This window comes from Chelonoidis abingdonii, chromosome 2, assembly GCF_003597395.2.
Source record: "Chelonoidis abingdonii isolate Lonesome George chromosome 2, CheloAbing_2.0, whole genome shotgun sequence".
Taxonomy (NCBI): domain Eukaryota; kingdom Metazoa; phylum Chordata; order Testudines; family Testudinidae; genus Chelonoidis; species Chelonoidis abingdonii.
The window spans coordinates 161,721,033-161,746,308 of NC_133770.1; the positions used below are offsets into that span (position 1 = coordinate 161,721,033).

At 52.3% G+C, this 25,276-nt stretch overlaps 2 protein-coding genes across 2 annotated transcripts; one reads left to right on the forward strand and one right to left on the reverse strand.

Moving 5' to 3' along the window:
• Positions 1 to 2,169: 2,169 nt before the first annotated feature.
• On the reverse strand, positions 2,170 to 7,517 carry LOC116836929 (surfactant protein C-like). Its single transcript, XM_032800928.2, has 6 exons — positions 7,382 to 7,517; positions 7,042 to 7,188; positions 6,264 to 6,404; positions 4,788 to 4,898; positions 3,479 to 3,606; positions 2,170 to 2,438 (listed from the first exon to the last, which is right to left on the reverse strand). Exons 1-5 carry the CDS (start codon positions 7,421 to 7,423, stop codon positions 3,490 to 3,492), a joined length of 558 nt encoding a protein of 185 aa, XP_032656819.1. The 5' UTR covers positions 7,424 to 7,517; the 3' UTR covers positions 2,170 to 2,438; positions 3,479 to 3,489.
• Positions 7,518 to 10,536: 3,019 nt separating this feature from the next.
• On the forward strand, positions 10,537 to 21,134 carry LGI3 (leucine rich repeat LGI family member 3). The gene is made up of 8 exons (XM_032800926.2): positions 10,537 to 11,066; positions 13,757 to 13,828; positions 14,401 to 14,472; positions 15,712 to 15,783; positions 16,252 to 16,323; positions 16,847 to 17,016; positions 17,235 to 17,399; positions 18,574 to 21,134. The coding sequence occupies exons 1-8, from the start codon at positions 10,855 to 10,857 to the stop codon at positions 19,389 to 19,391; spliced, it is 1,653 nt and encodes a 550-aa protein (XP_032656817.1). The 5' UTR covers positions 10,537 to 10,854; the 3' UTR covers positions 19,392 to 21,134.
• The last annotated feature ends 4,142 nt before the right edge of the window (positions 21,135 to 25,276 follow it).

Sequence of the window (25,276 nt, forward strand, 5' to 3'; positions counted from 1 at the left end):
ACATCCCATCTTGATTTAAAAAGTGCCAGTGATGGAGAATCCACCACGACCCTGGGTAAATTTTTCCAGTGATTAGTTACTCTCATTGTTAAAACCGTACTCCTTATTTCCAGTCTGAATTTGTCTAGTTACAACTTCCAGCCTGCTTCCTATTGCTGGGGGTCGAAGGGCCATTTTCCGTTTTCCAGGTTTGTTCCACTTAGCACTGGCCAGTGGGCTCTTTTATTTAACTGGCGGATCATTGTCAGCCTAGCCAATTGCCTTGTAAGAAATCCAGGGCTTAGACCCCTCTTCCTATGATGGTATCTGCTAGCTTTAGGGGAGATTGACCCTGCCTGACAGATTAACCTTACACTGCTGGTGTTCAATCTCTGTCTGTCTCTCTAAGATGTTTTAATTGGTTTCAAAGTTTCAAGGAGGGTATCACATGAAAATTGTGCCTTTCCTGTTTCATCACTTGTTTCCTAAAGGAGATGGTAACAAGCTGCAGCTTGAGATCTTAACTTTCCCAGAGCTCGGGGATGTTCAGATCCAAGGTTCTGCTTTAGGTTGGATAGCTAAGGGGAATCTCAGTCCTCTGCCAGTTGTTCTTGTGTTCCCTTTCCAAAACAAGAGGGTGAGACCATTATACTGATACATGGATGAGCAGAGCCAGCACAATCCATACACCATCGTGCTGTAGTAGTGTATGTCCACGCCAACAATGTGACACAAGCACACATACTGCTATGCATGCATACACTATAACACCCCCACACATATACGCATGCCAGCACACTCACTTATGCACACCCACACCCACGTGCACAGACGCACATACCAACACACCTCTACAAACACGCAGACACAGAGTCTTGTGTGGAAACACACACATACGCTGGGACATATGCACTCAGCTACAGACACATACAAAAACATATATCACCAACATTCTCCTGTACAGATGCACACTGACATCCCTCCACCTCCTGGAGGGGTTAGAAAGCATGGTGAGATGTATCATTTTAAACTGGATTCTGTAATGAATGGGGAACTGGTGGAGCTGTCTGCAGGGGAGAAGATGGGTTCACGTGGCCGTGCTGTGAAGGCCTCAAGGACAAGCCAGGAGCTAGGGAGAGCTTCCTGTGAGTTGTGACCCATCCTGTTCACAACTCACTCCACTCGCAGGGTAGGTTTTGTTTGTGGTTGTGGTAGCTGCTGGGCCACCTGACGATCCCCATCTTCCCAACTCTGCAACCTGAGCGTCCAGTACCAGCACCAGGCCCCCTTGATGCTGCCTAAAGAGCCTGATGCAACAGAGAGAGGCTAGAAGTACCAGAACACAGGAGTCACCTGAGTGGATCTGTCCACAGACCTGCCATGGCCAGTGTCTTGTTTCTGACAGTGGCCAGTAGTGGATGCTACAAAAGAAGCAGCCCCTTCATAGATCACCTGACCAAATTTGAAATTGTGTGTGTGTGTGTACACATATTTGCATTTCTTCCTTCTCCGCTGCAGCAAGCTGATTAGTCCCTGTAGTATGAGATTATCTCTCCCCTAATTGAAGATAACAACAGGGCTCGGGTTTTCCATTTGTTTCATGTGGAATTGTGTGTCTAAATCCCAAAGGTAATGTTGCAAGTCTCTGCCCGGGCTATTATTAATCATATAATCACCCAGCCAGTTTACAAATCCAGCTCCAGGATCAGTGTAATAACCGGATGCGTTATCTGTGTCCCAGCTGCACTGAAATCTGCTGAGTGATCACACGCGGCGAGTAACATTCAGCTTGTGCAGAGGGGCCAGCACAAGGGCCAGGCACTACTGATGTCCTACTTTAGCCTTTGCCAGAGGTGCACTGGCAGTCACTTGCCCACAGTCAGATAGCAGGTCAATAGCAGAGCTGGGAATAGAAGCCAGACCCCCTGACTCCCAGTCCAGTGTTCTGTCCACTAGCCATCACTGCCTCTCAACATGTGTGAATTTACCAACCTTTAAATCCTATTGGGTGAACGCCCATTCACATGTTCTAGCCCTGGGTATAAACAAGGCCCTGAGCAGTTTTGATTAAATCAGTACCATATGGCAGGATCCAGCAGGGAAAAGACAATCTCTCTAAGAAGAAAATAAAGGAAGCAGCATGTTCGTTCTATGGAGATTTTACTTTTCAGACAGAAGCACAAACTCATATATGAAACTCTCATTTTATTGCAAGCGCCACCTGAAAATTTCCAGCTGCTTTGTGTGGCAACAGAACAAAAGCTTTGCAATGGCTGGAGATCATGCAACCACCCACCCGCCGGCCCACGGGCCAAGCCTAGGCTCAGTTGTGCAGTGATTGCACACACAATGTAGCCATCATTGTAAGAGAGAAGTCCCAGCACTATGGATACAAGGGCGCCACTCCCATCTCACTGGGAAGCGACAGCAGAGATGAGGAGCTCAGACTGCTCGGAGACCTGTAAGATAAATGGTGGAGCATGAGAAGTTTGAGCTACAATAGCCGCAGCCCTAAGAAACCCATACAGAGAAAGCCACTTGTGACCGGGTAACCTTGTTTGTTTTCCATCTCGCTATTTATTATTTGCACTATGGTAGTGCCCAAGGTCCCAGTTGAGGTCAGGTGCTGTATTGTGCTAGGTGCTGTACATACATGTGGTGAGGTCTGTGACCCAAAGAGCTCACAGTCTAAATGGATAGGACAGCCAGTGGAAGTATCGTTATCTCCATTTCACAGATGGGAGAACTGAGGCAGAGAGAGAGAGAAAGGGACAGATTTTTAAGGGATTTCAATGAGAGTTAAGAGGCTTAAACACCATTAAAAACCTGGCCCCATGTGACTTGTCGAGGGTCACACACAGAATCTATGGCAGAGCAGAGAAGTGAACCTAGCTCTCTTGAGTTCCAGCCCAGTGCCTGAACCATAAGGATACCCTTTGGCTTTTGTTATATTTTAGACACCTCCCAACCCAGGCAGCAGAGCAAGACCTTTCCCTCAGCCACCTTCCCAGCCAAGGCTGCAAGCGAAAGGGCCAAGAGGAGACCATCCTCCACGTGCACACACAGTCCCTTGGGTTCTTAAGCCTGATTCCACCCATGCCACATAAAACTCTGCAATGATGCTGCTGATGAGTCAATGAGAAGCTGCTATGGCCTCCTGCTGACTGTTGCATTCTGATTTCTCTGCACAGAGTGGGTGGAAGTCTTGTCTTTTTACCAGCCAGATGGAGACATTTCTTCTGTATCCTGCTTGTCCGGAGCCTGGTGGTGATTTGATGGTTGGGAAGGGATTTGATTGGTCTCTGGCAAAGGGCTTGTTGCTTTTGCAAATCTGTGTGGGTGGCGGGGTGTGGGGGGAATCCTCTGGCAAACGGCTTTTGCAACTGTGTGTGTGTGTGTGTGAGAGAGAGAGAGAGAGTTGCTGTAGGCAGTTCTGATTGTTCAGTCACTGACTAAAACCAGCTCTCCTTGATACCCAGCTGCTCTACTGCTCACCCACCTGAGCCCTTGCTAAGCCCAGTAGATGGGAACATTGCTGCACAGGATGTTAATTGTAGTGCCCAAAATGGAGCGATTGGCCTGGGGCACAGGGAACCCCACCTCCTCCATCTCTTCACCCTGTTTGAGCTTGGACAGGAAATAATAGAATTAGATATGCACCACCCCCACACACAGGGTGACCAGATGTCTCGACTTTATAGGGACAGTCCTGATATTGGGCGCTTTTTGTTATATAGGTGCCTATTACCCCCCACTCCCTGTCCCGATTTTTCACACTTGCTATCCGATGGCCCTACCTACACACCGTTACAGGAACTATAATTTATAGCCCAGGCTGAGGGACTAGGAGTTTACAATACCTAGACACCATCAGGTGCTAATCGTAACAGGATGTGCTCACGTCGTCGTTTTTTTCCTGCTCTGGAAACTAAGCTCTCAGTGCTTCAGAATAGCCGTGGAAGCATCTTGTGCTGTGTGAGGATGTCCAAACGATCCACCTCTCCTCTCCTGCACTAGCAATGCTCTCCTCGCCCAAATATTAGATTATCCTACCTTGCCAATGCATTGATTGAGCTGGTACAAGAGAGGCAGTGTCTTCTAGCAGCGAGAGTGCAGGGGTTTGGGGCGAGGACACCTGGGTTCTGTGCCGTTCTGCCACTGCCTCAGCAGGAGATCTTGGGGAGGTCACTTTCTCTTCCTGTGCCTCCACTGTACTCCGAGTAAAAGGAGTACACTGCTGACTTGCGCTGCACCTCACTCTGTGTGCATATGATTCAATTACCAGTCACAAAGCCTTTGGAGAGCCTTGGCTGGAAGCCATTTGATAAGGGCAATTCATTCTTTGCACCCCCTTGTGGTTGTATGCATTGAATACTGTACATGAGGCATGGAGCAATTGCTCCTGTCCTCCAGGATGGGGAGGTGGTGATCCTGCAAATGCCCACTGTGGGGAATTAACAGTGCAGTCACTGGTGGCACACAGTCACTGTAGCCTCTGCCTGCTCTGTGTAGGCAAATACTCACTGGTTACTTCGTTTATAAGTTTGGCTCTGAGACTCAAATTCAGGCCTCACAGAAGAGGGTGCAGCACCTACTGATTTCAATGGGAGCTCAAACTGCATACACCCAGGCTGGTGCACTCTGACTGCAGCCAGCTGTCTCCCAGGGACTCAGAGCAGCCTCCAGCCTCTGCAGTGTTTTAATCTTTCACAACTTTCTCACTCCCAAGTGCCCTTTCTCCCTGCACTCCTGTGCCTGCCTTTGTACCCGGCACGGCTCACACTGAGTGTGCATTCCCAGCTGCTCACCTGGAAATGCTGGAACTCCTTGGCAATGGTATCCAGGCCCTGAATGTTCTCCTTGTCCATCTTGGTGATGTAGCACGCTCGGCCTTGCCAGGATTTGTAGCAGATCAGCAGCTATTTGCAGACAGAGCACAGAGTGACTTTTAACTCTGGCTTCCCGTCATGGCAACTCCCCAGGTTGTATTCACTGGAACTGAATCACCCTCCCAAACTGCACAGCCCCTTCTGCTTCCCAGGGCCGGCTCCAGGCACCAGCATTCCAAGCAGGTGCTTGGGGTGGCAATCTGCAAAGTGCGGCAGTCCCTGTTGTTTTGCCCCCAAGCAGCGCATTGAATTGCCATCGCGGACAGTGGGGGCAGTCCATGCGCCATTAGGGTGGCAGGCGCGTTTCTGCGGTGGCGGCAATTCTGTGGCGGCGGCAATTCTGCAGCAGCTTCTATGTTTAGCTGTCCGTGGTGGCTTCAGCTAAACAGAAGCTGCTGCCAAATTGCCGCAGCCACAGAAACGCGCCTGCTGCCCTAAAGGCACACAGACTGCCCCTGCCTCTGCAGCAGCAATTCGGCGCGCTGCTTGGGGTGAAAACTGTAGAGCCAGCCCTGCTGCTTCCACCATTGTCACCCCTCTCCATCCTCCTCTTGTCTGCTGAACGTGCCCAAGAGCCTCCTATACCCCTCACGTCCTTTCCCTTTGAGACTGTAAAGCCATCAGCTCGAGATGGGCCAGGATTGGTGCTGTGTCTGCAAGCGATCTCCAAAATGTGGGGGTTGTGTAGATAGGAACTGGATCCAAACCTCCCTGGGCTTGGTTTTGCAAGATCAAAACACAGGCTTTGCAAACCCAAACCCACCTTCTTATTTTGCTTGTCTGTCCTGCACCCTCCCCCACCACCTTCCCTCTCACATTGGCCAGTGAGGACAGTGCCCCATCCATCTCCCTTCACCGTCCCCAGCCTGATGTTTATTCACTCACTTTCTATTGCTTGCATTAACACATGAGTGTTTTTCTCTGTCTTTATTTCCCCTGGGACCCACTTTTCTTTGCTTACTAGCAGCTATGAAGTGATGTCAGAGTGTGGTCAGTTCACAGCCAGGTGTGACATCAGCATAATGCTGGGCCCAAGCCACACAATCCAGGTCTGGGGGTGGGACTTTGAATACCCCAAATCTTGGGTGTATTCATATCTGGGGTTTTGGTTCAAGCTTGTCTCTAGGGTACATACACTGGCTTGGCTCAGCCTGCATCTGGGACAGTTATATAGACCAGGCTGAAATTATCCCTGGTTCCGCTACCTCTAATCAAGAGAGTGGTAGAGACTCCAGGGATTCTAACCTGCTCCTGTCCAACTGGCCAGGTCTCACCCAGTCTGACCTATGGATGTAGCAATGAATGTTTCCTATAGCTCTAGCCAGCTTTGCCTGGCTGGCCACCTGTTTGGAAGAGGCTCCCCGAAGCCTAGCTAAACAAGCGTGCCCTACTTACATGATGGTAGTCGTACACGACAGTGGCTGAAGAATTGATTGCTGCCTTGATGTGGAAAGTCCCTGTCCTATCTTTCCCACTCATGGAGAGCTGCTGCACGGACCCTTCCCCATCCAGGCCCTGAATAGTCATTCGCAAAACCTAGAGGGCAAGGAAAGTCACAGAGTGAGGCATGCCCAGTACGGGGGGCTGGGTGGGCCAAAGCAGAAGATACGATGCATCAGCTGTTCATTGCCTATACCCTGAAGAAGTGCCCTCTTTCCCAGCAGCATTCCCCTCGTCCCTGCTGACTCAGTGCGGGCAGAGACATTAGTAAATCAGAGCTCTGGGCTGCAGCAGCTTCCCATTTCAAGGTACCCACTGAAACTTTGCTGAAGTCTTTCGCTTCTTTGCTGGCCCCAATAATAGAGAGCTATTCCTCTAGTGTCCTAGTCTCCTCTGCAGCTGTCTATGGTTCCAGCTATCCTCTGTGCTTGTCCACAGTTTCACTTGTTCCTGCTGCCCTTGTCTACTGGAGCTGCCTCTTTACCTGGCTGCTCCTAGCTCTTAGCACTGGTGCACAGGTGCATTTCCCAGTCTGCTTGAGTTCCCTTTGCAGCTGGGTGTGGCTGCACCCACTCCATGCTGTAGCAGCCCACTGTGCCTGGCTGCATCTGCTTCCCTGTACTCCTGGGCATGGCTGCAGCAGCCTCAATGTGCCCCCATCCCCTCTGCACTAACACACGGCTGGACTTGCCCCTCTGAACCACTGCCTCCGTTTTTTTAACACTGTACTTACAGTTTCTGTGTGCTTCTCGGATATGTGCAGTCCCATCAGGAGGAAACCCAGCACAACCAAGACTATGATCACAACCACCACCATGATGATCAAGAGTCTTTTGAGGTGAGGGGAGAGGCAGGGTATCCTGGGGACGGGAGTGTAGTCCTGTGGGAACAGAAAAGAACAGTAACAGCAAGAAGAGCTGATGTGGGTATGCTGGAGGGACAGGACCCCACCCCCCTTTTATTATATGTATTCCTGTAGCACTGAGGAACCCCAGTCATGGCCCAGGACCCATTTGTGCTAGGTGCTGTACAAACACAGAACAGAACTATCTATCCTCTGTTCATTGCCATACCGGAGGAGCCTCTGTCAGAGCCTCCTTGCTGCTAACATCCATCTTATTTCTTGTTCTGCAGACCCTGGACGTCCCTGTAGTGCTCCTCCAGTAATAAAACAGCCCCCGGAGGCTCCGTGGCTGGAGAGGGGCTCATATAGTAGACTCTGATATAGTGGAGGGGCGGAGGGAAAGAGGAGGGCATGCTGGAGTTCCCCAGGCCTTTCTGGCTGCAAGCCAAGTGTTCACTTCATTTTTGTTTGTGAATCTGTTTCCCTGGAGCCCTTCAGAGCCGCGTTTCTGATAACCTCCTGGGCCTGTGTCAGTCGAGAGTCTCCGAGGACACTTGTCTCTGGGCACATGGGCTTCTTAGCACCCAAGAGCTGCAACCACAAGGGTTCTGAGGCCAAAGTCATCCAGCTCCGAGGGGCTAGTGCTGCCCTTCAGGCTGGAGTATCCGGCCTGTTGATATGGCCATGGCCAGGCTTGGCTCAGTGCCCCGAGTCTCTGAGCTTCTCTGGCACCTGATGGTGCTTCAGACGTTCAGAGCAAACGCCGAAAATCAAAGGACTTTCATAAGAGCACTAGTCGTGAGTGCCCGGGCCCTTATTGGAGTGTGGGCAGCCAGGGGCCTTTGGGGAGGGGCAGTGGGTCAGTCACATTCTGTCCAATGTGCTGAACGGGTCATGGAGTCTGATTCCTCAAACACTGGAGTGTTCCCTCTAGGTGTCTCATCCCAACGTTGTTGCTTCCACATGTTGCAATTAGAGACAGACCCAAACCAGAGCTCTGAGCCACCCTCTCTCTTGACACTGAGGGCTTCAAACTCTGGTCTCAAACCGGGATCTAAATAGTTGCAGCTGTGGACAGCCTCTGGGGTAAGGGACCTTACTAATAGGGGTGAGACCTTTGACAGGGAAAGTTTGCAGGGCTGCAGCTGGGCAGAGATGAGCTGATTTCTACAACTCACTGAATAAATGCAAGCACTTCCTAACATATCAGATGGTCCCTAGTGAATTTTGATCTCTCTTCTGTTTGAGAGCTAACCTCTGGCCCTGCTCTAGGCTGATCTGACCTTACAGTTGTTCTGCAATTAACCATGGCCTGACAGCTGCTCAGCCTGACCCTGTCTGCAGCTGATTGCATAGACCGGGCGAGAGAACATTAAAGGACTGGCAATAGTACACAGCTATTAAGTCCCCAGCTTCCCCGCCTGAGGCCTCGGAGCCTGCACAGAACGGAGGTTGCTCCTTTGTGCTTGTTTTGCACTGGGGGTGCCTGCCCAACCCTCAGCAAGAAGAGCTCTCCTTGTATTTTTCTTGCCCTCAGGTTGTCAGATGCACCTTGAGCTTCAGAACTGCCCCCAGCCAGGGCCAGCTCCAGGCACCAGCCGACCAAGCACGTGCTTGGGGCGGCACCTTGGGGAAGGGGCGCTCGGGTTTTGGTTTTTTTTGGCTCAGTGGGGCGGCACTGGAGGGGTTTTTTTTGTTTGTTTGGTTTTGTTTCGGCGGCGCGGTACACGGGGGGGGCTTTGGCGGCATGGTGCTCGGGGGCGGGGGCTCGGGGCCATGGCACTTGGGGAGGGTAGGGGTTGCGCAGCCGGCACTTGGGGGGGGGGCGGGTTGCACGACCTGGTGCTTTGGGGGGGGCGGGGGTTTCGGCAGCACGGCACTCAGGGAGGTGGGGGCTTCGGCGGCGCGGCGCTCAGGAGAGGCAGGGGCTTCGGCAATGCAGCACTTGGAGGGCGGGGGTTTCGGCGGTTGGGCACTCAGGATGGGTGGGGGCTGTGGCAGTGTGGCGCTCAGGGGAGTTGGGAGCTTCGGAGGTGAGGCACTAGGGGGGCAGGAGCTTCGGCGGCGCTCGCAGGGTGTGTGTTGCGGTGGGGCGGCGCTCTTCTTTTTTTTTTGCTTGGGGCAGCAAAATGTTAGAGTTGGCCCTGCCCCCAGCTTCCTGCCCTGCTCCCTGGAGAAAGTCCAGATGAAACAATGATGAACCCTGTGTGCTGAGGCCCCTTCCAGTGAAGGAGAGCTGGGCTGCTATAATGTGTCCTGCCCTACCACCTGCCCCCTCACTCCATAGCTTCTCCCCTTTTCCTGACCCATGGGAGCTCAGTGACAACCCAATGACTTGCCAATCACTTCTCCCCTTGCCCTGCCTCCTCTGGGCCCTGGGACCCTTGTTTGTTTGTTGTCAGTGTCCTGGCCTCAGGCCCAGCTGTGGAGAGTAAGAATGCCCTCCATAGAGCCATCCCCTCTCATTGTTAGACAGGAGAAGGCTGTGCCTGGGACGGGAGCCACTGTTCAGCTTGTGCCTCCTGAGTCACTCAGCTCATCATAAATTATCCAAGAGCAGCTCAGTAAGGACGGGTCAGATGGGAGGGGGTTGGGGAGTGTACAAGGTGGTGGTGGTGGTGGCAGGGGTTGATGGGGAAGGGAATCGGGGGCATAGGTAGAATGCTGCAAACCCAGGGGCACAGGGCAGAGAGATTGGAAGGAAATAAGCTGGCAGGGAGGGCAAAGTCGTGGGAGGATCCTGCTGCAGGTGAAGGTCTCTGTACAAGTGGTGAATGGGAACGAGTATGATGGGGAGGGTGAGTCAGTGAGGTCCAGAAGCGAGTGTAAGAGTCTGTGCTTTAATTGCCCTAACTTTGCTCTCGGGATACACACAAGAGCACTCAGGTGCACACACTTCCATGTGCTCACCCGTTCATCCACCCAAGTACACTGACCCACATGTACATAGTCACACACTCATGCATGCATGTGCACCCATGTTCACAGACACATAAACACACAAGCACACATAGAACATACACAGCCCAGGCGCACACAGGCTCATGCAGTCACACAAGCACACACAGACTCTCAGGCACATAAGAGCCCAGTCAGAGCCGTTCACAACCCATACATGCTCCATCATCACAGCTCTGCACATACAAAGTACACACACAGTCATATATTTGTATACACATCGCATTTGCATGCACACTACAAACATTCACAGTTACATTCTTGCACATGTATTTTCACATTCACATGCACATAGAGAGAGACACACACACATGTATTCAAACACACATGCAGAATTCATACCTGGAGAAAGAGACACACATACACAGTTACATGCAGTACATACACATACTCGCGTCTGCAAACATACTAGTGCATGCAGTGTGCACAGGCACACATGCTATTGTACGCAGCACACTCACACACTTCCCATGCACCAGAGATCCTCAGCTGTGATATCACTTAGACAAATCATTCAGCAGCAAAGCGCTCCTGCTTCCCCCACCCTAGCAGTTGAGTGTGGTGCTCTGCAGAGAAGCATGATGGACTGTGGCATCCTCACTCCCAGGATTGCTTCAGCTCTTCACTGCAGCTCTTGGGCTTGACAGCAAAGCTAGGAGAGGAGGGAGGATTACAGAGCAGAGCTGAAGCAACAGTCCACAGGGGGATTCTTCTCCTGCATGGGAGGGAGGTCAGACCAGGGTGATGGCTGAGCTGCAGCCAGGGAAAGTGATGCGGACGGGGCAAGTCCTTGCCTTCCTCTTGATCAGCCTGGCCTACCTCTGGCTGCCTGCAAGCTCCAAGCGAGCCCCCAAGCTGCCCCCATGTCCCCAGAGCTGCTCCTGCACCAGGGACACTGCCTTCTGCATCGACTCCAAAGCGGTCCCCAGGAACCTGCCCCCGGAGGTCATTTCCCTGTGAGTATCATCAGAGCAGGAGGGAGTGGGTGGAGGGGGGATCACTGGGATGAAGAATGGGGTATGGTGGGGGAGGTAGGTGGGCTACAGAAATATCTGGGGTTGGAGATGAGGGAGATGGAGGTGGGGAATCCATAGGGTTGATCGAGCTTTAGACTAAAAGGCTGAGGGCCCTTGATGCTATTGGAGGTTTCCCAGAAGTCAGCATATTCCTTGGGGTTACATCAGAACAGGGTTGTAGAGGGTTTGAGATGGTGTGTGTGTGAATCCGTGGGGTATATGTGTGCACAAATGTATGATGTGTGTTCAATAATAGCCCTCTGTGTGCATGCAGGTTCTTGTGTATGTATACTGTAGCTGCTTATTGGTATGAGACAATCGTGTGTGTGCATGTAAACGTCGGCATGACCATGCTGGTTATCTATACCTCTTGGGTGTATTTTTCTTTCTGCTCATGTTATGTGTCTGGATGTGCATCTGTGAAAGCATGTGCATGGCTGGGTGAGCCTGTTGTTCCTCAGGTGTGGGGAGGTGCACATACGTGCAGTGCATGTGTGTGTTGTGCAAATGCATTATGTTTATAAATGAGCAGGTTTCTGTATGGAAGTGTGTGTCTCTGTGTGTGTGAATGAAAGCGAGGTGTATGAAAAGTAGTGTGTGTTGGTGCAAGTGCAGTGTGTGTGTGTGTGCGGGGAGAGGGTTACATGAACACTCTCATCTGCGTGTTGCCACCTCCTCAGTAGCTCCTCAGCACAGAAATAGGCAGCCCTTTCCTTTCACTGTTTTAGTCACAGCTGATCCAGATCTAGCAATAGATCCTGATTGCCCCCTTCGGCATGGCACCATCACCTCTCACTGACCTCAAAGAGCTCCTAACTGCCTGTGGGTCCCTCCTGGCCTGGCTGGGGTGACAGCAGGGAAGGAAAAGGAATGGTTTAATAGAATCTCATGTGCCTGTCACTGCTGTATCTCTGCAGTGACATACTGCAACTGACCCTTTGTAGATTGCCGGGGTAGTGTGGGCGAAGTGTGTGCGTGTGCTTGGTAGGCATGTGTGTCTGGTGCCCCTGTATTTTTTGTCTAGGGTGTGCATCTACTGTGTGACATTTGTGTGTGTGTGCATGTGTCTGATGTTGGAGTGTGTGCATGTGAGAGAGAGTCCCTTTTTGTCTGCTGTGTGTGTGCACCGCATGCTCCCCCTGGCTATGTCCCTGGTGGGGCCTGAGAAATTCCATAGGAACACAAGAGCTGCCAGACTGGATCAGACCCGTGGGCCATCTAGCCCAGTGTCCTGTCTCTGAGAGCGGCCAGCACCAGCACAATAGCAGTTGGGAGATAATCTGCCTCCCACCCCCTGCATAACTCCAATCATGATCTCTAATAGAGATTGTCTGAAGCCCTGATGCATACCCCACTTCTGCCCATCCTAGGTCCCTTGTGCTTGGCTTGACCCCCTCAAACCCTACAACCCAGGGTGGGATGCCTGCTGACCTCATTCTTTCATTGTCTGCAGGAGCACTCTTCCTTCCTGCACACGCTGGCTCTGCTGTAGTCCATCCCCCTCGCCAGGGTGCTGGGGAGTGGGAGAATCGGATGATGCAAATGAGGAGCACCTGCTCCATGCTGTGGGTCCTGCATTGTATTAGCAATTCTGCCCCCTCTCCCCCCACCACACACACACACTGAGCATCACTGCCTCCATTGGTTTATTTCCAATCAGACTGCACTGGCTGGACCTGTCCCAGACAGACCAGCTTTCTGCAGCGGGAGGCAGACAGGCTCCCTTTGAACACGCATGGCCCTATCGACTGGACCTGCGGGACCTCCCTGGACCTGCAGGCTGTAATTACAGCAAAAAAGAGAGAGAGAGCTCTTTAAGTATACCTCCTCTACCTGGGGAGCAGAGGGCAGATATAAACTTCCCCCTGGAAAGGCCGTACCTGGATCCAAGAGCAATAACTGGAACACGCCAAGCTAGGACTAGGATAACAGGAGACTGCAGATCAGGATTGAGGGGTGTCGGCAGAGCTGTGGCAGGCCCTGGGGCTGGGAAAGTAGGGGGGGGCTGTGGGCCAGCATTGAGGGGTGTTGGCAGAACAACACGAGAGGCAGAGATGCTTATACAGCACATACCAGTTGAACCTGGCAGGAAATGCTTGTCCTCACCTGCAAGGATTTTCAAGATTTCTACATTTTCCCCATCCTGAATCAGGACCAAAAGTTGAAATCTTGAAAACATTTGTAAACCAAAGATCAGTAGAAAATTTCAAATTGATTCCGGGGAAACGCATCATTTCAATTTCAACCTTTAAAAAAAAACTTTTCCTTTACCGTGCACTAAAATTTTGAAACTAAAAAACATTTTGACCTGAAAAACAAATCTTTTTTTCCTTCATTTGGAAAATGTTCAAAAAGGGGAGCCCTCGGCAATTTAAAATGTGTTTTCAAGTTTGTTTGGAAATGGGAAACCCGTAGAAACCAACCATCCTTCCCTGAGGGCAGCTTTGATTTCTGTGAATGGGCATTTCCCCACAGAATCAAATTTTGCTGAAAAGTCCCTGACGGGCTCTGCACACTGCTGTCTGCCTTGCTCCAGCCTACGCTATCCTGCTGTCACTTCTCTGAGTGCTGAACGCCGCATCCTCCTGGAATGGTCCTGAGCTTTTCTCTCCCCCTTTCCTTCTCCGCAGGACCATGGTGAATGCAGCCTTTACTGAAATCAAAGCAGCAGCCTTCGCTCACATCCCCCTCCTGCAGTTCCTGTACGTCTCTGGGTCTCTCCTTGGGATGGGGGCTTGTTATTGCCATGGCAGTCCCCGGGGATGGGGACACAGGCCTTCCCATACCCTGTGAGGCAGCAGGGGCTGGTAAAGGCTCGGCAGAGTCTCCTTTAGGAGGCCTTGGAGCTGTAAGGTTTGATCTCCTGCAAAGCTGGGCCTGCCTGATCTAGGTGGCTGAATGGCGAGGTCATGGGAGATACAGATGGGCAAAGAAAACCTCCCCTCTATCCCCTCTCACCAGGACAAACCACAGGCATGAGGGACGACTCTGCTGCCCCACCATCCTACATGGAGGCACTCAGCCCTGTGCAGTGGGAAGGCCTCCCCCACTCCATGGAACCCTCCCCTGCCTGGGCGTCGGGGGTTAACCCCTGGCCACGGCTGAGCTGCAGCAGGTAGCACTTGAACTCACAGCCTGCGTCCAGATCTCTGCCGCCTCAATGCACCCCCAGCAGTGGGAAGGGATTCTCGTCTCTGTTATTCTCAGCCTAGTACCCCTAATGCAGCCCAGCTGGAGAGCCCCCGGAGCTGATGTCTCGCCCTTCTCTTTGCAGCTTACTGAACTCCAACAAGTTTACACTGATCGGGGATGATGCCTTCACCGGCCTCTCTCACCTGCAGTACCTGTATGTTTGCCTCTCCTTCACACCAGGGTCGGCTGGAGGGAGGGAATGGTGGGAATTGGGAGGAGAAGGTCTTTCGGGGGGCAGAGGTTGCAGGGAAGGTGCCACCTCTGGTTAGGGTTGGGGGGTCATGGCATCCCACCCTGTCATGGCATAATTCCCCAATCTGAACCTTAGAGTCCAAAAGATGGGGTACCAGCATGAATTCCTCTAAGCTTAATTACCAGCTTAGATCTGATAGGCTGCCACCACCCAAAAATATAGTGTTTTGGGGCACTCTGGTCCCCCCCAAAAACCTTTCTTGGGGACCCCAAGACCCAAATTCCTTGAGTCTCACAAAACAAGGAAATAAACTTCCTCCCTCCTAATTCTTCTTCCAGATTTCCGCCCGGGTACCTAGAAGTCCACCGTGATTCAAACTCTTGTATCACAACACAGAGAAATCAGGTTTTTTCTCCCCCTTCTTCCCACCTCCCATGGCACTTTCCTCCCATGGCATCTGGAAGGAGACAAGCACTCAGTTTCCAGATCTATATCAACAGAGGAAACACTTCACGCTTTTTCCTCCTCCATCCTTCCTTCTCCCACCAATTCCTCATGAGTACAGACTCAGTTGCCTTCGAGCCTAATCAGAGGGAAGCAAAATAATCAGTCTTTTAAAAAGAAAAGTTTATATAAAGAAGAAAAAGTAAAGAAACTCTGTAAACAAAGATGATATATTACAGGGTCTTTCAGCTTATAGACACTGGAAAGAAGTTTCCCCCCAGCACAAATACCAATCAAAATCCGTCCAGCAAAATACACATTTGCAAATACAGAAAACAATCAAAAGACTATAACTGCCTTTTCTACTTAATACTCACTATTCTGCATATATAAGAGACTGTAGCAGAGAGATTGGCAAGAAACCTGGTTGCATGTCTGGTCCCTTTCAGGACCCAGGGAGAACAAAGCAAAACCCAAAAAACACAGACAAAGGCTTCCCTCCACCGAGATTTGAAAGTATCTTGTCTCCTGATTGGTCCTCTGGTCAGGTGTTGCAGGTTCACTGTTTGTTAATCCTTTACAGGTGAAAGAGACGTTAACCCTTAACTATCTGTTTATGACACACCCCATGGATGCTTTCCTCCCATCTGAAGGGGCCACCTCAGGAGAAAGGGGAGCTCAGTCCCTGGGGCTGCTTGGCAGCACAACCTCTCAGGGAGCAGAGGGCGTGACCTGTGTCCCCATTTTTCCCCGCAGTTTCATTGAGAACAATGACATCCGCTCTCTGTCAAAATTCACCTTCCGAGGACTGAAGTCCCTGACACACTTGTGAGTATGGCCCATGCCGATGGGGATGGCACGCTTGGCTTGGGCCTGTGGGTGCACCTAGCACATCCTGTGGATATGGCATTCCCATGGTCATGCCACACCTCACAGCACTTGTGAGTTTAGCACACCTCACCATATCTGTGGGTATAATGTGCACCATGGAGCTTGTGGGTATAATATGCCCAGCATGCTGGGCACATGCCTGTGGGGATGGCATGCCTGAAGCAGTACAACGGGTCCATCTATTTGTGAGTTTCGCAGCAAGCAGACAACCCTGCCTCTCTGACTTTTAGGGTGGTACCTCTGCCTATCAAAGAAAGCTGGAGCTGTGGGTTGAGGGTTGCCACTGTGGACACTGTACTGGCTTGTGGGACAGGCCTTCTGCCCAGGGTCCGTTCGAAAGGAGGTGCCACTTTTCCTGGTAATAGGTCTCTCTCTCTCTCTCTCTCTCTCTCTCCTTTCTTTTAGATCCTTGGCCAACAACAACCTGCAGACACTGCCCAGAGATATCTTCATACCCCTGGACATCCTCAGTGACCTGTAAGGCCCCGCCCAGGTCTCCGACCACCACTAAGGGCCTGTTATTGAGGGAGATGCTGTTCCGTGCTCTGCAGAGCCAATGAGCAGGATATCAGAGCCCAGGAACCTTGGTCCTCTGAGCAGTCCAACCTGCCTCTCCGTTCTCCTGCCTACCCCAGTGCCTTCACCCCACCCCTCCTGGCCTGCAGATCCAGTGCCCAGCTCCCTAGCCATCTCTTCGGGGATGGAAGATGTCAATATCCACATGCACCTTAGGGCTCTGTGGGCTCAGAGCACAGGAGGGAGAACAGAGGGATGGGTCTCTTTAACGAGGCACAAGGGACAAAATGTGCTCCCTACCCACACACCAGGATTGAGACTAGCTTCCCCCAGACCTGAAACCATTTCCTTCTTCAGGCCCAGACCGTAAGCACATGCGTTGGGGTTCCCAGCCTTGTCTGTAGCTATGGGGTGAGGGAGGGGCGGTAGTGGGGTTTCATTGCTCAAGTGACCAATGCTCCATTGTAAACCCTCCTCTCCGCAGGGACCTCCGGGGCAACGCTTTCATCTGCGACTGCAAAATCAAGTGGCTGGTGGAATGGATGGAGAGGACCAATGCCACAGTGCCTGCCATCTTCTGCAGCAGCCCTGTCCGCTACCAGGGGCAGAAGATCTGGGACCCGGCCCTGAAGGACTTCAGCTGCATCACGACAGGTAGGAGTGGCTGCTGCTCTCACTGCTTCACTAGGCATGACTTGTGCTTGTTTAGCAGGCTGGGGCTGGAGGCAGGAGAGAGTGGATATGGGGCCACTTTCCATGGGCATAGTTGAAAATCAAAGCCGTTGGTGATGCTGCCATGGCCAGGGAGCAGTGGGCTGGGTGCTTTGACGGGGGTCCCCACTGCTGCCTCATCTTCATCCCTTCCCTCCCAGACTTTGTGGTGCACCAGGTCCTGCCATTCCAGTCGGTGTCAGCTGAGTCCTTTGTATACAGCAGCGACCTCTACATAGCACTGGCACAGCCCAGTGCCAGCATCTGCACCATCCTCAAGTGGGACTATGTGGAGCGCAAGCTACAGGACTTTGACCGAATCCCTGGTAAGGACCAGCCATGCAGAGAGACATCCTGCCATGGCCCTGTACTTCCCTGTAGGAGTGGGGCCAGAGATGGGAGACAGCAAGCCCCATAATAGTGAGCACTAGGAGAAAGAGCAAGATCCTATCATCAGGGGTTCATGGTCACTTGTAATCAGTCTCATGAAGAGGCCCATGGCAGGGGGATAGGAAGAGGGGACATTAGCCTCCCTGGCGTGGTTCAGGGCATGGTTCCTGGGAAGCTGTGAGCTACCCTTGGGGCTTACAGTGCAGAACTTAGGGGCAGAAACACTGGCAGTGCCGGGTGGTTCTTCCCACTCCCTTTGGGCAGAGGCAGGGAGTGCAGATTGCAGCAGCTGCATCCTTGCTGTCACAGCAAAGCAACCTGGAGCCCCCTTCAGAGTCAAGGCCAACAGCAGGGTGCGTGCATGCGTATATGGGAGAGTCTCCAAGTGTTTGTGTGCACATGTGAAAGTGTTGCTGTGTGTGTATATGTGAGTGGTTATAGAATCATAGAAATGTAGGATTGAAAGGGACCTCCATAGGTCATCTAGTTCATGTCCTTGCACTGAGACAGGACCAAGTAAACCTAGATCATCCCTGACAGAAGTTTGTCCAACCTGTTCTTAAAATCCTCCAGTGACAGGGATTCCACCTCCTTCCTGGGAAGCCTAGTCTAAGAGAGGCTTTGGATTTTCCATTACTATGCAGGTGTGTGCACAAGTATGTGGTATGTGTGTCTGCAAGCAGGTATGCTAACGCTGCTCACCTGGGACACTCTCCTCCACTAGCTACTGGAAACTGCTCCAGAGCTATTCCACATGGACATCATCCTTCCAGACGGCACCGAAATCCAGTCCAGGTTCTTCTCCTCTCTCCACACACCAGGAAGCGCATGTGTCTGTGACAGACACAGGTGAAAAAGATCTTCAGTCCTGATAGGGAGAGGGAACCCTCAGCCTAATTCACTTTGGGTATGAAGAGCAGGAACTGGATTTCTCTGCCCACCTGGCATGGGCTCTGGATGCATCGCCGGGAGGACAAGAATCTGGGCTGGATCTCTGTGGCCCCCCAGAATGGGCTCTGGGTGCAGACCATGTCTGATGCATGCACACTGTGCACTGGAGCAGGGGGCCAGGGGCCTGCTCTGGTGACTCTGCCTCTTGCCCCCTTTCAGCTCATTCGGCCGTGTACTGCAAGCCCATCGTGGTCCAGTCGCAGCTCTACGTGGTGGTGGCACAGCTCTTTGGGGGTTCCTACATCTACCACTGGGACACCAACATGGACAAGTTCATCAAAATCCAGGACATGGACAGCAGGAAGATCCGCAAGCCCAATGACATCGAGGCCTTTCAGATTGACAGTGACTGGTACTTCATCATTGCCGACAGCTCCAAGGCTGGCTCCACCAGCCTCTACCGCTGGAACCAGAATGGCTTCTACTCCCACCAGGCCCTGCACCCCTGGCACCGTGACACTGACGTGGAATACGTGGAGAATGAAGGCAAGCCCCGGCTCATCATCTCCAGCAGCTCCCAGGCCCCTGTCATCTACCAGTGGAGCCGCGCCCAGAAGCAGTTTGTGCAGCAGGGGGAGGTGGCCGAGGTGATGGATGTGCAGATGGTCAAGCACTTCAAGTTCAAGAAAGACAATTACCTGTGCCTCAGCCGCTACATCGGGGACTCCAAAGTGGTCAAGTGGGAGGGGCAGCACTTCACTGAGCTGCAGACCCTGCCCTCGCGGGGCTCCATGGTTATGCAGCCCTTCCTGGTGTCCCAGCGCCAGTACATGGCACTGGGCAGCGACTTCTCCTTCACCCACGTTTACCTCTGGGATGAGGAGAAACAGAAGTTTGTCAAGTTCCAGGAACTCTCCGTCCAAGCCCCTCGGGCCTTCCACTACATCCCCTTGGAGGACATGGACCTCCTGCTGTCCCCCAGCTTCAAGAGCAGCACGCTGGTCTACAGGCACGTTGTGGTGGACCTCAGCTTGTAGGGGGGTCCCTGCCCCCTGTCCAGCTCCCTGCCTCACGCCTAGGCACTGTGCAGAGAAAATGTTCTTCCACTTGCAAGACCCCTGGAGCTGGGGACTCCAGCACACTGCCTCGCCTCAGGCTAAGGCTTCCTGTCTGTGCCCAGGCGCTGCCCCACTGCCATATCCATGGACAGGTCCAGAACACACACGTACTCACACAGGCCCATGAGTCCATGCATACCCAGCACACATTCCATCCATGCACTCGTATTCAGGAGTACGCACTCGTACTCACCACAGCCATCCCTCCATAGATAAACTCATACGCATACACACATGCCCTCCAGCATCTCATACACATTACATTCCTGCCCATAGGCCTCCAGTGAGCGTACACTCCAACACCCCCATGGACATCACTTCACAGTCTCCTAGCCATACCATATGCATCTACACTCACTCTTTACATGTCCATGCAATCCCTGTGCACCCCATTAACAAACACACATTCCTGCACCCCTTAACCTCATGTCCATCTCCCCACTTATATTCATGCCCATATACTGCTGTGCATGGACAGCCACGTCCATGTACACCCTTAGATCTATGCCTGTTTACATCCACTCTGACTACTGCACCTTCTGTGCACACACAGCTACTCCCGTGTGCACGTTCTTATCGGTGAACGCAGATATGGTGCACTGGTGGTGCACCACGCCGTGCTGCATCTCCCACCCACTGACACACATGCATACATCCCTGTATCTGACACCCCGAACCCTCCCTGCAGCTCCTTCTGCACACATGCTCCTGTCCCCATACACAGCGCTGGGTAGCAGGCCTGGAAGAAGAAAGTCCCCTGTTGTCACTTTTCCCAATCTCTTCCTGAAGCTTCTGCCGCACTTCTGTAGCCATCACCCATGTTCACACTGTAGAGACACTGCTCTGTATGGCTCCACCATTCCTGAGACCACTTGACCCCTTTTGGCTCCCGCAGCCACCCTGCAAGAGGGCTCTCTGGAAGTGTGCCCAGTGGCAACCTCAGCCCAGATCATCCCAGTGTCCTCTGTGAGCTGCCTTCCACAGCCTTCTGGGAGCTAATGGAAGTATAAAGGCGCCCTTTGTACCTCCCCCACTTCACTGCAGTGAATTGTTTTGCTTCCCTCCAGGCATCTTCTCTCTGTCAAGCTGCAGGGGGCAACAATGTCTGGTGGTTAGTGTAAGGGACTGGCGCTCAGGAGTTCAGGCTTGGCTTTTCCACTGACTTGCTGTGTGACCTTGGATAAATTGCTGTGCCTCAGTTTCCCCTTCTGTAAAAGGGAGATACTGTTTCTCGCCCTCCTTTGTGATCTGCAAACAGGAAGAGCTATCAGCATGTTAGCTATCAAGTCTAGTGCATGAGCCCATGTGCCTTGGGTGCATATATACCCATGCACAAATCCAGGGTCAGTGGAGAGGGTCAGAGAGCACACACTAGTGCACAAATTTAGTGCACATGCCCAATACACCATCCCCATGCATATGCACCGGTGCACAATCCCAGAGCAGAAATCTAGTGCATCTGCCCCAGTGCACTATCCTGCTGCACAAGCACCAGTGAGTCTTTCAGGCCAGACTGAATGGCAGCTAAAGGGAAATGTGCCTGTGCTGCTTTGTCTAGTGTTTGGATTTCTATCCTGCCTTTTGCTTTCCATGTGCTTACATGCAGGGGTGGCTCTAGACATTTTGCTGCCCCAAGCATGGAGGGTCAGCGGGTTCCGCGGCTTCGGCGGACCTCCTGCAGGCATGCCTGCGGAAGGTCTGCTGAAGCTGTAGGACCAGCGGACCCTCCGCAGGCACACCTGCGGGAGGTCCACCGAAGCCACGGGACCAGTGGATCCTCCGCAGGCAAGCCACTGAAGGCACCCTGCCTGCCGCCTTAGCGGTGACCGGCAGAGCGCCCCCTGTGGCTTGCTGCCCCAGGCACGCGCTTGGAGCGCTGGTGCCTGGAGCCGCCCCTGCTTACATGGCTCAAGTTAAACAGAAATGCTGACAGCCAAAGCAACAGGGAGTGAAAAGAGAGACTCCTCCACGGAGTCACATGTCTCATACAAGAGGGACTGGAGAGAAGGAAGCCAGGGGTTTCCTGAACTACCAAGGTTCAGCCCACCCAGCTCCTGGCATGATCCCAGCGCTGGCTCTGCCTGGCCTTTGATGTTTATGGATGATATCAACCAATGGCCACAGGGCCCAAATCGTCTCTCGGTCTCACTATTATGTTTCCCACTAGGGTGACCCGACAGCAAATGTGAAAAATCGGGACAGGGGCTGGGGGGTAATAGGAGTCTATATAAGAAAAAGACTCAAAAATCGGGACTGTCCCTATAAAATTGGGACATCTGGTCACCCTATTGCCCACTGATAGGGTGGAGTCGTGTTAGTGTCAGTGATTGGAGCAATTGTCCCCTGAGCTCCTGTGTTCTACTCAGGGAGACAGAACTCCATCCTCCAGGCTGATTCTCATTCACCCTGAGCCCCTTTACCACCACATGCCTTAAAGAGCATGTAACTAATTGACCCCCATGTGGAGGCCAGGTTGGTGCAAAGAGGCTGTAGTGTCCACAAGAATCAGACCCGTAGTGTTTCGATGTCCCCTTTGTCTCTAGTGCGTCACCGGGGATTGGTGCAAAGGTCCCAGCTTGCTCTGTGATTCTGTGCGTCCCAGGCACTGGTGGGAGGCACAGAGCAGCTCAGTGGGTGATTGTTTCCCACCTGTGAGAAAAGCCTGCACATCTATAAGACGTGCATCAAGGATCTCTCCCTTCATACTCTGCTTATTTCCTTTGATCATCAGAGAGGGAGTGGGGACTGGTTCCCTGTACCCAGTTTGCTGATATCCTACTTGTGTTGGGGAAATGAGACCCTGCCCCTCCTCACTTCCTTGCAGGGTGCCTACAGATGGGGAACATCAGAAAACTCTGCTCCAAACCCCCTCTCTTCTGGGGTCTCCGGACCTCTTGCAGCTGCAGATCTCAAAGGCAGGGGGCTTTCTGGTGGGTCGGAAACACCAGGGCAAAGGAACGTTGGTAGTTGGTTTTGATGCTTTATCTCCTGGCAGGCTAACCAGGCGAAGGCACCTGTTTCCCATTACGTCTCTCTGTTTATATGTCCATATTCCGATCCACAGACTAGCCTCATCTCTTTCCATTTGTCTCTATGGCTCATGTCCTTAAAAGTCTTTAGGTGCCTAATTCCCACTGAAATCAATAGGAGGTAGGCACCTAAATACTGTTGAGGATCTGGGTCTCTGTCCCTGCTTATCCCTCCTTTCCCCCAGCAGTTTGATCATGCAAAGCATGGAAGAGCTGGGGATGGGCTATGTGTCGCCTCCTCCTGCCTGTGGGTGTGGTTTCATACAGGAGCTAAAAGCCTACTATTGCTACTCACTGCAGGAATTATCCCTTTAGCTCATGTGCTTTTAGCATTGATGGCTCCAGGTTCAAATTCTGCTGATTGTTACTGGTGGAGGACAGGTTGTTACCTTTGCAGTAGGGGTACCTGGAAAGAAGGGAAAGGCTGATCAGCAGGTGAGGGCTTCAGGAGGGTTCCCCTGTCCCTAATAGAGAATGAGCCTGAGCTCTTCAGACATAAGGGCATCTCACCTGTCCTCACCATCTTACTCCTGAGCTGCAGTGCCCCAGTCTCTAACCCACCTTCCCCTGCAGCTCCCACAGGCCCTGACCCTCCTCCCATTGAAGCGAGTGGCACAGCTCCCGCAGACTCCAGTGGGAGCAGGATCAGGGTCGGGGGAGCCTGCTGTCAGTGTGCAATGACCCCATCAGCAGCCTTCTGTTCCCCTCGCTTCCCAGCTGGAGAGAGAAGCAGCCCTGAGGTTTTTTCGCCATCTGCTGGGGAATGGTGACAGGGACGACCTGGCCCTGCTGTGCAGGGGCCAGGGAGGAGGGGAAGGTCCACGTGCTGTTCTCTCATCAGCTGCCTCCTCTTGCCTGTAACTCCCCCCTTGGCCACACTGCCCCCCTCCCCAGCCCCAGAGCAGGACACTCGCTGCATACAATTTATAACCAAAGTGTACGAGCGCTACAGAAATGCTTAAAAAAATAAATGCACTGTGACAGTCATGCCATTCTTTGTTCTGATCCATGAGCTCTGTGCTATGGAACGTGCCAGCCCCAGGGATGGGGGAGGGAGGGTGTGTGTGTGTGTGTGAATGCACAGCCTAATGAGGGTGTTACAAACCTGATAAAATGCTCTCTTCCCTGAGCATCCTCTCCCTCTCATCCCAAAATAGCCTCGTCCTAATCCCATAGTTCCTCTCCCAGTCCGAGCACACACACACCCTCCCCTAATCTCATAATATTTCCTCTTCTTAATCCCAGAATTTCCTTCCCACTAATCCCTGACCCTCCATCCTGGCAACACACAGCCCCTCCAGTTCCAGGACACCACGCTTTCCCCTGAACCCCCTTTCCATTTTATCCCCAATTGAGGGAGAAGGTTCAGGGATTGGCAGTTGCCTGTGGCCAGTGCTTTCTTTCCCATTGCCCCCAGAGGACCTCTTGACAGCATCTCTTGGCCACCCCCCAGCCTGAAATGTCCCCGCTGGTCACCCAAGAGCAGTTATAAAAGAACGGCCATGCAATTGTAGCTGGACTTCTGCCACCCCCTCTTGCCCCCCTGCAGCCCCCGTTAATATCTGGCACATTACAAGTGAGAACTCAGCTGCGTATAGACAGCCTTTGAGCCCTGTGTCAGCCACATTTCCAGCCCAATGGGGCAGAAATCCTCCTGATATACTTTATGACTCATACTGTGTCCATCCAGCCATCCATCTAATATTATATATGCCCATCTATCTAGCCGTCTTTCTGTCTCTGTGACTATACGTGCCAACTATCTCTCACCAGAGAGATTCATTCACTCTATCTGTTTTACACAGTGCTAGTCCCAATAGTAGCCAGGGTGCCGTCAATAATATTATCAGGAGGCAATATTTAAGCAATAATGACTAAGGCCTGGTCTACACTACGCGTTTATACCGATTTTAGCAGTGTTAAACCGATTTAACCCTGCACCCATCCACACAACGAGGCCCTTTATATCGATATAAAGGGCTCTTTAAACCGGTTTCTGTACTCCTCCCCGATAAGAGGAGTAGCACTGAAATTGGTATTACCATATCGGATTAGGGTTAGTGTGGCTGCAAATCGACGGTATTGGCTTCCGGGCGGATATCCCGTGCACTTGTGACGCTCGTTGAAGCATCTGCTTGATGACTGGCCGGTTAGGGCAGCCCTTATTCATTTCTGTTTTGCCTCAGCGTGGATTGTTTGCATAGTGCTAGCCCCAATGGTCTGTGGTCTCGCTCGCTGTTTGTTGTTCTGTCTATGAGGAGCTCGTTACGAAGACAAATGCCAGCTTTTGAAAAAACTCGGCTATGATGCAGATCCTCCAGCCAGTGTGTGTGCAAAGCGTAACGGAAAGCCAAGCAATATGGAACGCTCATGGGGAAGGGCGGGGGGGACAGAGGACTGCGTTATCCCACAGTCCCCGCAGTCTCCGAAAAGCATTTGCATTCTCTGGGCTGGAGTCCATGCCTGTACGGCTCAACACGTTGCCGGGGTGGTTCAAGAGTTAATCTCGCTTTACTCCCTCCCCCCCCCTCCCCCCGTTGAAAGAAAGGGAAAAAGGTTTGCTGACTTTTTTCATGTCCGTCGTAGTCTACTGCTTGTGGGGCAATGAACCAGCGATCCTCCCCTCCCTTCCGACGTTGGCAGACGGTTACAGTGCAGTAGGATGGTAACCAGCCCGGTCATCGCCCATGAGTTGCTTCCTGGCTGGCCTCGTGAGCGTTGGCCGGAGGGTGCTGGGTTAAATGGGTCCACTAACACTCCCCGGTTTCTCTGAGA

Coding starts and splice junctions, on each gene's coding strand:
- LGI3 (XM_032800926.2), top strand. CDS start 10,855: ATGGCTGAGCTGCAGCCAGGGAAAGTGATGCGGACGGGGCAAGTCCTT. Junction 13,829..14,400: donor ATCCCCCTCCTGCAGTTCCT/GTACGTCTCTGG, acceptor TTCTCTTTGCAG/CTTACTGAACTCCAACAAGT. Junction 15,784..16,251: donor CTGAAGTCCCTGACACACTT/GTGAGTATGGCC, acceptor CCTTTCTTTTAG/ATCCTTGGCCAACAACAACC.
- LOC116836929 (XM_032800928.2), bottom strand. CDS start 7,423: ATGGATGTTAGCAGCAAGGAGGCTCTGACAGAGGCTCCTCCG. Junction 6,405..7,041: donor CCGAGAAGCACACAGAAACT/GTAAGTACAGTG, acceptor CTTGCCCTCTAG/GTTTTGCGAATGACTATTCA. Junction 4,899..6,263: donor TCGTGTACGACTACCATCAT/GTAAGTAGGGCA, acceptor GTCTGCAAATAG/CTGCTGATCTGCTACAAATC.